Raw genomic sequence first — 12,940 nt, forward strand, 5'->3', positions numbered from 1 at the left:
ACAGCCAATGGCTCTGTCCTGCCCGTTCAGAACTGCCAGCCCCATATGGGAATTCTGCCCTGTGTTTCTGAAGGGCAAAGATTTGCGACACGCAGTTCAGACTGATGCCATTCCACTGCACTTTACCCGTGCACAGTCACAGCACAGCAGTGGCCCAGGGACAAACGTGTCCCTGCCGCTGCTCCGGGAAGGGCAGGATGCCGCCAGCACAGCTGGGGAACAGCTGGAGTCACAGCTGGGGGCACAGCTGGGGGCACATCTGTTCTGCCCGCCCGGCGTGCCCGGGCTCCGCTCTGCCACCGTGCTGTGCCCGTCCCGTCCTTTCCCGATCATTCCAAGGTTTCCCGCTGGAGCGCAGCGCCCGGCACGGCCGGGCAGGGAAACCCGCGGGGTGAACGCACCGCGTAAGGGCCGCGAAAGGAGCGGGGCAAGGCGGTGCCCCCCGAAGGGCAGGATGCGCTGGGGTCTACCGGGTCAGGCACTCAGGCAGCGCCCCGTTCCCAGGCGGCGGCCCGGGACAGGACGTTTCCGAGGGGAGCAAACCCTCCGAGCGCCCCGGCGTCGGAGCAGGCTGCCCCCGCCCACCGCAGCCCCAGGCCCGGGGAGCCCCGGCCGCCCCAGCGCCGCGGGAGGTGCCGGGGCCGGGCCGCTGCCCCCTCAGGGCGGCTCCTGCCTCCTTCCCTCCCTCTCTCCCTCGCTTCCTGCCGGCCGGGATTGGCTGTGCTGCCGGCGGGCGGGCGGGACGCGCGGCGCCCCGACGGTGCGAGGAGCGCGGCCCTGGGAGCGCGGAGCCGCCGCTTGCGCGCCCGGGCTGTCCTACACCGCGGTTCTCCTTTTTGCCCTTTTTAAAAAGTTTATTAATTTTTTTTTTAATTTTCTTATCCCACTTCCCTCTCGGGACTGGAAGCAGGATCCGTGTCCCTGGAATTGCTATGCCAGCTGAATTCTCCCGGGCCGTGGGAATGCACGCCATCTCCGACCTGCACTCCTCCCTCCCCCTGCGGCTCCTCAACAAGGGGCCCGAGTACCTCCGCAGGCAGCTGGAGGCCGGCAAGCCGGGCAGGAAAAGTGCCGTGGAGAGACTGGCCGCCGATAAGGCAAAGTACGTAAAAAGCCAGCAGGTCATCAGCACCAGGCAGGATCCCGTCATCGCGCTCAGCTCAGCCTCGGAGAGCAGCAGCGAGACCTGTTCCGTGGAGAGCAGAGCAGCGAGCAGGGAGCCGGGCAGAGGCACGGGCGCGAAGCCCCTGGAGCGGGGCACGGCGGTGAGCTCCTGCCAAGCCCCCCTGCAGCACGGGCCCCCCATCGCCAGGCGCAGCACCAGGAGGCAGATGCGGCCGGATTCCCTGGTGATCTACCGTCAGAAATGTGAGCTCGGGAGAGGTCAAAGCCAGGACAGCTCCCGGGGGAACTTGGTGAGGAGGCTCTTCCATGGGTCCATAAAAGAGAAGCAGTTGGCTTCCCCTGCGTTGCCCAGGGTCATGGAGGACGTCGCAGCCACCGAGAGCAATGAGCCTTTCTCAGCAAAAGATGGTGACCACGAGCCCAGCGAACATGGAGCGGTGCAGACTATCCCCGTGAGCACTGAAGGGGCAGGGGTATGTACAAAAGAGCATGAGAGACCCTCAAAACTGAGTACACCTCCTGAAGAGGTCAAGGAGGTGAAGAGGAGAGGTCTCCATCGCTCCCAGTCAGACATCAGCTCCCGCTACTCCAAGTCCTTCGCTGAGTTTGAAACATTTTTCAAGTACTGTGGCCTGGAGCAGGAGGTCATTGAGGATCTTGGGAGAGAGAACTTCTCTGTGGTGTCTGACAACGTCTCCTTCAAGATCCGCAGCATCAGCGTGGCAACATCGGAGAGCGAGTTCACGAGGCACAGCGGGGATGAGGGGCTGCTGGAGGACGAGCTCACGGAGCAGGTCCCCAGCAGCACCTCTGTGATCGAGCGCAACGCTCGGATAATCAAATGGTTGTACACGTGTAAGAAAGCCAAGGAGACCAATAAGGTGATCCAGGAACTGGCGTGATGGCTTCATTCAGCGTGCGTTGGAGCCTGGTGAACTCAAGGTGTGTGTGCAAAGCCTCGCCCTGACAATTTGCATTTCTCTTTCCTTTTTAGAGAGCAGTTAACTTCTCATGGTTTATATTAGTCTTTTCAGGAAGGGCTGAAGGAAAATGTGTTTTGTTTACCACATGTTCCAGGTATGGCTATTTTGCAAATCAGAGATCTGTTATTATAAAAGACAAAATATGAACAAGTAAATGTTTGCAACTTGCCAGGTTTAGATCAGGAAATTAAAGAGTCAGTGTCAGTGGAGGATGCTTGCACTTTGCTGATTCCTGCTTTGCAAATATCTTACTTCTTCTAATTTCTGCTGTATTAAATGCTAGGAAATGTATTCAACCTTTAGTTACAGTTATTTGTAACAGACTGAACAGTCTGCTACTAATTAGTACACTGTATTTATACTGTACTGCTGAAACTATTACTCATCAGGAGTGCACTATATTTACATTACACTGCTACAGTTTTCCCCTTTACTTCACTCTCCTTCTCCTTACACATAGGCACCCCCAAGTATCAGAAAAGCAAAACTGAATCAGTGCCTTGCTGTCAATCTTATTTCCTCCCTGGCTTTCTTTGGGACCCTAAAAGTTTGTTCCAGGTGACCTCATAGCATTTCACAGAGTTCGGGTTTTCCTCTGCAGTGGGTTTTGCTGTGTGGTTTGGTGCTGGTAGCTGGGAATGGGTTGTGCAGTTTGCCTTGGTCAGAGGGGTGCTCCAGTGTTTTAAGCTAAAGATAATTAACACAAAAGTGTGGATCTAGGCTTAGAAATCAATTACTTCACAGACAGAAGCATAACAAATTTAGTTCTGGTAAAAGCCAGTGTCCTGGGTTTAATAAAAGTGGTGTTTATTTTGCGTATGATCTCCTGGAAAAGAGCTATGTTCATGGAGCCTGTGGTGTTGATAATCTATGAGATAAGTTTTTCTTCTTCCAGCACATAAAACCCCTAGGATAACTGCTGCAGCTTACCGTCAGGTATTTAAAAATTTCATGAGTAGGTCTTGATATGAAGGATTACATGTATATTTTCTGACAGTTCGTAATTGGTGCATGAGATGAACATCATTTGGTGTAGACACAGCTGTTGACAGAGCATGTGGGTCCTATGAATGTGGAGAATTGTAGTGCTTGAGCCTCATTCCTGTGTGGATGTGAGGCTGTCACTCTAAATTCCTTTAATCCATATAAGGCAATTTCAAGTTTCAAGTAAATAGATTTTTATCCATTTACTTGAAACTGGTTTTAATGATGTGAAATTCTCTTCATCTTTAGAATTAGAATTTTTCTCAATAGTCTGTTTTCTTCCTACAAGAGAAGGAAGACAGGGAGAGAGCCATTATACAAAATCTTTTCAAGGCCATGCTGATAAGAACGTTCTCAGGTTGACAACTTAAAAGAAGTGTTGTTATGTAACAAATCCTTTCCCAAATAATTTTAGAGAGAAGAAAGGGCTCTCCCAAACTAATCATTTCTCCTTGCTCATCCTTCTGTGATAAAAGGCCAGGGAGATACACAAAACAAAATGAGGAAGGTGGTGGGTTTGTGAAGCTCCTTGCAGCTGCCAGCCTTGTTAAACAAGAGGATGGGAGGCAGATTCCAGCAAGCATGAACCACGCAAGAAAAACAACCAAATAAAAGCCTGTTTGCTCCTGAATGCCCCTAATGGGGGTAAGGTCCAGGTCATCACCACAGAGCTGGCTCCAGAGGGAGCAGCTGGTCCTTTCCCCATCTATTTGCTAAGCGTATCCAGTGCTGTAACTGAGGCAGGAGATGCTGGTGAGCACCCCTGGGAGCTCTGCAGAGGAGGTGCTGCACCAGGGCAAAGGCAAGGGCAGGAGGGTGGGAAGTACCAGGAGCTGAACCAGTGTAACCTCACATGAGCTTGGTCAATGGCTTTTCATTTTTGCCATATAAGAGAAAATTGTAGTACACAGCCTAACAAGGTGGTGAAAAGATCTCAATGAAAAAAACATCAAGTTTATTCAAGTGATCCTATGTTCATTCTGCAATAACTTTAATTACTCTGGTAGCAATTCCTTTGACAGGCTAGGAAAGACTAATTCAGAGGGTCCTTATTTATAAACCTAATTTTACTTAGCTTTTAGGCCACAGAAGTTGGAAGTTTAGAAAGGTCAGCTAAAAATACCTGTACAAGGGTCATCAAGAGTTGCCATAAGGTAAATACCACATTTACTGGACAGAATTTAAGGAGAGAGTTGTTTATCATTACGTGATTGCGAGATGAGTCTTGTAGTTCTGGTCTAAATTTTCATTCAGTTCTACACTTCGACAATACAGCATCAAGTCAGATATCTATGTTTTCACAATATCCAAGTGTTTGGCTCTGTTTAGCTTGCTTATTAAAGGGCAGTGGACTGCTGTTCTCTGCTGGGGAGCAACGTGCTCTTCCTGGTGTTCCCAGGCACATCCTTAGAAATTCCTCGTTTTCTACAGAAGCTTGAAAATTGTTGCATCTTCTTTGGACAATGAGGCAGAAACCTCATTTCTGAAATCCCGGCATTCGTTATATCTAAAACACCTTTCAAGAACTGCAGAGCTTTTATGGGCCAGTGATCATTCCTGATCATTCCATTCATATTTTATGTTCGCTGTTTTAATTTTTCATGAGCTTTCTGGGACCTGGTGGAGCACCATGTAAATAAAAGAGCTGGTTGAAGGATCAGGTTCTTTAGTGTGTTTCATCAGAGAGATGATTGCAGAGTGTGGGTTGTGAGCTTCAGAAAACTGAGGTCCTTAGCAAGATAGTCACTGCTGTTTCTTGGTAGAAAGCTGACCTGTGCAGTCCAGTTCCTCTCACTGTCAGTTCTGCTTGATTCTAGGAAGAGGGTTCCCTCTGCATCCTCCTTCCTGAGCTGAATCAAGATTATTCAGCCTTGAGTTTCTCATCATTCTTAACTGGGTGAGCATTATTCAAGTGGAAATCTCCGGGGAGGGTAATTTGCTATGTTGGCAGTAGCCACAGGCAGCTGAATAAAAGCTTTAGAGTATCACCTTAAGTTTGTCTGATGTGATAAGTAACAAATGACACTGTTTTTCTTCTTTCTTCAGAGTTGTTGACTTGGAAGTAGAACAAAACCAGACGCAGGAAGAAACTCTTCCCTCATTTGGCTTATGTGTACTTTGTCCAAGTTTAGTATTTTGTTGTTGTTTCCTACCTTCGCCCCCATCCTCTGGAAGCCTTACTCTTCTCAAGCCCAAGGGTGTCCAAGACTGCAATGGAAAGTGGAGTTTGTGAACTGTGCCCCAGCAAGACAGCAGGAAACAAAATCCCCTGGAAAACTGAAGCATGGCGGCAGCTGCCATCCGCAATAATATTCAACATCATCTCACTGCCTCAGGATGTCATTCCGGGCTGTGACAGAAGGTCTGTTTTGTGCACCCATCTCTTTCCAGCAATGAATTTGTCAACAGGGCTGGGGGGAGAAGGTGGGAATGAAGTGGCAGTGACCTCTGGGTCAGATGTTTCCTTGCAGACAGACTCCACCTGAATGTCCAAAGGCTCTGCCTTACCAGGGCTGTTAGATTAGAGCTCATCCCGACATCATTCACCATCATTTGCTTGGCTGGTGAGAACTAACTGTGGCAGCCTTATCTGAGATACTTGGCAAATATGTAAGCTAAATCCCTGCCAAACCTGCCTTTCTCTGAGAGCATGCAAGCCAAATTGGTGTACCTTATATCCATCTAGTTTGCTCTTGCTCGTTTGTCACACAGCTTGCTCAGCCATTGGGAAAGGATAGCACCAAATACTTCCAGGAGCATGGTTCCAGGAAACAGGTATTGAGGGAGGTTTTGCATTGTTTCTGCCTTGCAGAACAGTACAGTTTGTTTGTGATGTGTGCCTGAGTCTGACATGGCAAACATTGCAAGGTTTGGTTTTGTTTTGGGCAGTGAGGGGGCAGGCTGTTACAGAATGGCGTTAGGCAGCTGTGCCAGGCTGTGTTAAGCCACACTTCCCCAGTGTGGGTCTGCAGTAGGGCTGTGCAAGGCAGCATTGCTGCACTGCAGGGCAAGAAGGCATGTTAGGGCACAGCCAGGCCAGGGAATGTCCTGATGACACCCAGTGTAGACAACACCTCACTCAATATCATCAGTAAAATGCTTCATTTGGGCTGCCTGAGCTAAACATGTTTTAAAAGGTGATACTTGGATCACTAGTGTAGTGAATGAGGCCTCTGCAGTAACTCATGGAATTTGTTGGCTATGCCTCAAACACCCCAATTTGTCATTGCTTGCTAGAAAATCAAAGCATTTCTATATGGACATTGCAAACCACAAAACAATTAAAAAAAAAAAAAAAAGCCAAAGCCACTTTCCTTTCCATTTGCAGTGATATCCATCTGTGAAAGTTGCCTGACTGGCACAATGTTGACTTCAGCTGTTGGTCCTGCAGAGGTTAAAAGCTTACTTTGTGTTACCATGGTTGTGGAAGAGTTGCCCTTGAAGAGCTCATTGACATCAGCTAAATATCATCTGAGTTGCACTTCCATGGGTTTTAAATGTGCTTGTCAGTCCTTGGATGGTTATCTCAATTACAGCACCAGTCTAGAAAAATGTCTTCTGTTTCTAGTGTTAGGTACTGTGGCCTACATGTCTGAAGTTCTTAAGATAACTAGATAACAATTCCAGATAAAATAACTGTTGAACACACTTTTCAAATGGGAGAAAACTAAGTAGTTTGTGTGAGCTCCTTCCTACTTACAGAGACGGTAGCATATGTGGATATTTTCTTATATAACGAAATCTCTCTATATATATTTGTTACATTATTATAAAAGGATGATTCTCAGAAAACTTCAAGATGCTGCTAATATGATAAGATTTATACACTGAAGGGGCAGGTTTGTAAGGATCACAGTCTCTAGGTTTATTAGTCAGGAATATAATGTGATGTATGATGTATGATAATCTGTTCTGTTCATGCTCCCAGCAAGATGCTGTACCACATATATATTTATATATCAGAGCTAAGGGATGCTTTTCTTCAAAAACATGGATTACTGCAGATAGCTCAGGGTGCAGGAAAAATCTTTTGAGTTACAATCCAGTGCCCTGCCACAGGAGAAGAGAATTAATTTGTTTTGTTTCCAAGGAAAATTCTTGTTTCATTTTCAAACTTCTATTTGTGGCTCCTCTGTCAGTTGAGCAGCGTTCAAGAGTTAAGATGAAATATGTATTACTCATGAATTTTCAGTATTAGGAAGGAATATGTTTTATTTGCTTGAAAATTTACTGAACATCAGCCTTTCTGAAAATTGATGAGGGTTTTATGGCAGAGGTTAGTGAAATCACAGCTGAATCACAACTGGACCCATTCTGAATACTTTTTTAGTCCCTCTTTTTGTCCTTGTGGATGGTTCAGTAGGATTCAGGTGACTTTCCACACTGATGTGCAAAATTTCTTTGGCTTTGTTCAAACTCTTTAGGAATCCCAAGCACTCCCATTTATTTCAGAGGTGATGTGGATGTGTCTAAGATCTTTGCCTGTTAAGCTGTAGATTCCCTTTATTTAATAATGCCTTGTGGGGAAGCTAATAATTTACATTTCCTGTATGTCAGAACAAAAGTAGATGACAATCTTCGTTCCCCACAGGTTTTGGTAATGGCTAATTCAGTGTTTTTTCCAAATGATGAGAGCTCAGGTTTTCATTCCGCTCCTGTTACTGTTACATGTAAAGGGTTCTCCTTTCTTCTGCTGGGTCTTTTAGTCATATCCTTCAAAACAAGAAGAACTTGCTAATGTTAGCCACTACCTATTTCTTTCTCAAAAAAAAAAAAAATTTTTGGTTTATTTTGGGTTTTTTTTACTATTTGGGATGGGTGGAATTTTCCAACTTTGGTGTTAAACTGTGGAAAAGTGGGCTGTTGCAGTTTGAACAGAAGTTTTAGCAATGGAGCTGGTTTTCCAATAGTCTAGGGAGCCTAAAACAGTGCTGATGACAAAGGCTAGTCATAAATGGAATTGTTTTGTTTGACTAGAACTATGTAAACAAAACAGTCAAATGGGATGCAAGTGTACAGAACAAATTGCTGTTTACACCCGAGTGTTTCATGGTTCTCCAGTGCTGTGACAAGGGGCGATGTCCGCAGCTGTGGCATAACAGGAGAAAAGTACAAAGTCTGGGCTTTATGGTCTAGAATATGGAGATAAGACTGAAATGTTTGCAATATATTGTAAATATTACTGTACAGAAATCTATAAGAATTTATATATATATATATATATATATTACTTTTCTAATGGGTATAAGTCTACACATTTTATTAAATCAGCCAAGCATTACATTGGTGGGGATTAAGCAGAAACTTTCTTCTGGAGCAGGTTGTCCTGCCATTGCCTCCTGTGAAGTTTCTTACATCTGCTTTTGAATCCTTTGAAATGGAATACTAGTCGGATCTGATACGGATATTTCACCATTGTTATGCTTATATTCCTGTGAAAAAAACTGCCTGCTGTTGAATGCATACAAATAAAACTACCACTCTGAGAGGTAATGTTTGTTTTTTTTAAAGTATACTTTTATTTTGCTGTCTCCATTAAAGTGCTGTTATTTTAAAGCTGGAATCCCATTAGGGAATTAAGTGAGGCTGATACTCAACTCAAAGTGCAATGCATCCCTGAGCCATGCCCGGACCCCTGGCTGAGAGCTTAGGCACGGAATCTCTCAAGGAGCTGGCACAATATCCAGTAACTCTCAATATCAGTAAATTTTAATTACATGAGGGTAAGGCTGTTCTACAACATTCCAATGATTTTTATTTCAGAATATGGCTGAAAAGATAGAGTTTATTTCTGAAGGGTACTATGTTTTTTTCCAAATTTAGTATTCTGTTTGGTCTTGCTCACTGTCAAACACTATGATGTGCTGCAGGCAACACCACACTCAGCCAGTGTCCAAAGTGGGAGGGAGTTTGAAGTTCTGCTTGGAAAATATATTATCCCCAGAATCTTATAAAAAACTGTTGTTTGACTGTTCTTTCCTTAGAAAGAATTCAGTGAAGAAAGGAGCAGAAATAATGGTTGCATACAGTGAGCTTTTACAGGAAACCAGTGCACTCCAGTTTCATAGTTTTCATTTTTGTATGGTCTAATCTGCTCAGACTCAAGTTTCACCAGCCAGCATTTGAAGACAACTTGAGGTAGAGGTAAAGGATGCCTGCTCTGCAGATTGGGATCTTCCACAAAAACTCAAGAGCAACTTTATTATTACTGACATGTACCTTCCTATCATAAATCCTGTGTGACCTGTGTCAGTGCAAGGTATGAAGGAAGTCTGGAAAGGGTGAAATACATGCATCCCCCTTTCTGTGGAGGTTAATCTCCCTCAGGAAGCCTTTGCTCATCTTGTCGCCTTACAGAGGACAGAGCCATTGTAGTCTGAGAATGACCTTGGGCTACAGCCCAGCTTACCATTTAGAAACATTGCTCTTAAGTAATTTTTCAGGTAACACCTTAATCACATATTTTATGAAGTCCAGTGGATTTCTTCCAGAAGTAAGGTTTGGCAAGCTCCTGCTCTCACACTGTCTGGTGCAAGCAACCTTTAAAAGTCATAGCTTACCCATCCACTGCTTTGCTTCTGATTTGTCTCTGAGTAGTAAATTGGTGTTGGAAAGAACCCAGAAAAAAGGTCTTTTCAGATGTATTGTAGATGTTGAGGCATTCTGAACACACCACTGCAAAAGCACTTAGTATCTCCAAGATTTTTTGCCAAAGAAGGGCCATGCTATGTCAACAGCAGGCAAATAAACAAATACAGGACTTGGCTTTACTCTGCAAAGAGATGCCTTCAAATTTTGAGGACCTTTCTCGATTGGGCCATACTTATCCTGGCTTTATCCTGTGGTACTAAATGGGAACTATGTCAATTCACTTAAGTATAATGTTGTAGAGAGAGGTGGTAGATGCCCCATCCTTGGAAATAAAATGAACTTAGAAAGGACTGCTGAGCTCATTTGCAGGCAGTGATGTAACAGCAGTCTGTCAAGGTCTCCATGACAAAAGGTGTTGAGAATTTTGGTCAATTATACTTGCCAATGAAATTTGTGACATAGCAGAAAAACAAACAATATCATAGGAAAAAACCCCTTCCAGATCAAAGTCAGCTACATATATCCATCTCCAAGAATCAATGTAGTTACTGAAAGAACACAAAATCCTCTAAAATTAGCTTGCACATTTGTATTAGACTTGAGTTGCCTCAGCAGTTATGATTAAAAATATCTAAGAGCTGTGATTGTCTGGGTTTCAAAGTTTGCCTCAGTCATCAAGAGCTCAACAGCAGTACTAATTTTTATGTTTTTTTCATAGGCAGGAACAGGAACCAGAGGGTAGCAATCATCAACACAAAACCACGTGATTATTGGTCAGTTATTGATCAGCATTAGAGCACTGAAGCAACAAGCACCAAGATGTGGAGCCACACACAGAGAGGCAGGCACACTGAGCACACGAAGGGGAGTGCTTCTCCTGTTCCTTCCTTTTAGCCCAAGCTCCTTTTGCGTCACTGTTTTTCTCTTTGGTGACCAGGAAGTCTTAACCACTTCCGCAGTTATTCATCGCTCTGAGTTGCTCATCTCACGCCCTCTCTGCCAGTCCCTTTCCATGTTTACGTTTCCAATGAACTCATTCATGTGCCAGTCATTACGCATGGCACTGCTCTATTTATCCTCATTCCTGTAATCTTTCTTTTCTGAATAGTGCTTTCAGTTAGGTTTTACACCCTTCTGCTCAATCTTTCTGTTTCTGCCCTAAGGAAACTAAGAACTAGTCATGCAAAAAGTCCAAAAATTAATGTGCTCTGTTGTTAAGGAGAAGCTTACAAGATCTGAGACCAACTTCCTAGTCTTTTTTCATCTATATAGTTCTTCCTGCTTAGCAATAATGTTTCATTGTTTTCTTCTTTGATACCTTTTTGTAACATCATCTTTGGCTTGGTTTATGTCTTCTAGAGGATATTTTTCAGAGCTGTGGTGACACTTTGTCCTCAAAGAGCTCTGAGCACAGCTATTGCAAAATCAAATCCCAATTCACAAGTCTTTTCATGGTGTACTATAGTTTAAACCTCCTAGGAAGTTTGGTGGGGTCAAATAAGAGCATTAGGACAGTGAAAGCCAATTGGGTAAGCTTTGCAGTAGCAGGACTGAAAAAGAAAGACTGAAGCAGTTCTGTGTGGAACCCAGGACAGAAAGGTGTCTTCACTCAACATTTATTTCATGCAGGAAAGTGATTTTAAGAAGAACTTTATCACATGCAAGAGTGGACCAGCATCAAACAGAGTCTTTTGGGTTCACCTGCCAACACAAGCTGAGGTGACTCTCCAGGCATCAATTGGGTTTAAGAAGAGCATCTGCACAGTTGCCTCCATCTGCTCTGACAACAATGAGAATAGGATTGCATCATAAAAAAGGATTAAATTCCTTGATGTCAATTACTGTAAAGAGGCTGAAAATTGTGTAACTTCTGAGAATAGGCCTTCAATGTAACATTGAAAGATGGACTAATTGTCTGGAAGCTCCAATTTTCCTAAATTTTCAGATATTTAGGTTGTATAATTTTATTACCCTACAGTTGGTAGAAAGACCATCTTCTTCCTGCAGAGTTTGAGACACTCATAGATCATCTTACATTGCTCTAAAACAATTGCAGAAACAAAGTGGTAGGATGGTAAGAGGACTTCTCTGCCCATTGATCATAGAATCATAGAATATGCTGAGTTGGAAGGGACCCATTAGGATCATCAAATCCAACTCCTGGCCCTGCCCAGGACAATCCCAAGAATCACACCATGTGCCTGAGAGTCTTATCATGCACTATCCAAGGGGATGATTTTCTTCCATGGGCACATTGTCTAACTTCCCCATTTACCTATGCTTGATCTCAAACTGACAAACAAATTCCCCTGGTCATCAAATATTTACAACATAAAGCAGCATGGTTTGTATTATGTTAGCATCTTGCTTTACCTGAGGACTGAGACCAATATTAACAACAGTCTTCATGTGTAAAATGTTTGTACAGAAGCGGGAGTACATAAAAAACCTAAAGTTGTTCATTACATCACACAACATAGGGATAATCTGTAAGATTAAGGTAAAAATGAATACAATGCAATAAAAAAAATCATGCCCTGCAAAATGCACATTAAAAAAGGAAAACTAATTTGGAGGAATATTTGACTTCCAAAGTGACATAATTTGATGTATTTTTTTCTTTCTTCAGAGTACCCTAAGAAGGGCATTTACATCCTATCTAATGGTTCAGCAGAGCTGGCAAGATCTAGGAAAGTTGCAGTAAATTGTGAAAGAGAAGTTTCATCACAGAATAGAACTCAGATTCTGCCTGCAGTTGGGAGGCACAGGAAACTGTTGTTTTAATTAGAAGCATGGATCTAAATCTATTTGCATTACTTTAGCTGTAAAATAAAATTGATTCACAAGTGTTGCAAATGTCCATGTGCTCAATTGTCCTTCAGCAGTCCTCCCTCTGCTTAGTTCGTGTCAGCTTGCCACAGGGCTCAGCTGAACAGAAACCACTGAGAAGATCTGAAGCTCTGAAACACTCATTTAGCTGAGATGTGGCCATGGAATGAGATCTGGCTCTCAAGTGCAGTGGAGCTAGTTGCCCTCCACCAGCTGCAAGTCCAGCCTGCAAGGTGTGCTGAGGGGCACAAGAGCAGACCCTGGCCGCCACCAGCCTCCCCTTCGTGCTGCAGCACACTGGGCATCTTCTCCTGGCAGGAGTGATGCAGGAGTGGGGACTGCTGGCAAGGAGGCCTGCTAGGAAGAAAGGTGGTTGACCTGGACTCAAAAAGTGCTCTCCAGGGATCATCCTCTCAACTACAGCTTCA

General features: G+C 44.3%; 1 protein-coding gene across 1 annotated transcript; it reads left to right on the forward strand.

Annotated features, from left to right (window-relative positions):
- The first annotated feature begins 359 nt into the window (after positions 1-359).
- FAM110C (family with sequence similarity 110 member C) lies at positions 360-8,561 on the forward strand. Its single transcript, XM_041422104.1, has 3 exons — positions 360-404; positions 911-2,067; positions 5,139-8,561. The coding sequence occupies exon 2, from the start codon at positions 933-935 to the stop codon at positions 2,025-2,027; it is 1,095 nt and encodes a 364-aa protein (XP_041278038.1). The 5' UTR covers positions 360-404; positions 911-932; the 3' UTR covers positions 2,028-2,067; positions 5,139-8,561.
- The last annotated feature ends 4,379 nt before the right edge of the window (positions 8,562-12,940 follow it).

This window comes from Onychostruthus taczanowskii, unplaced genomic scaffold (assembly GCF_017590055.1).
Source record: "Onychostruthus taczanowskii isolate IOZ18803 unplaced genomic scaffold, ASM1759005v1 scaffold11, whole genome shotgun sequence".
In the NCBI taxonomy this organism is placed as follows: Eukaryota; Metazoa; Chordata; class Aves; order Passeriformes; family Passeridae; genus Onychostruthus; species Onychostruthus taczanowskii.

Excerpts from the sequence above, each read along its gene's own strand:
- FAM110C (XM_041422104.1), top strand. The coding sequence starts at position 933 with ATGCCAGCTGAATTCTCCCGGGCCGTGGGAATGCACGCCATCTCCGAC.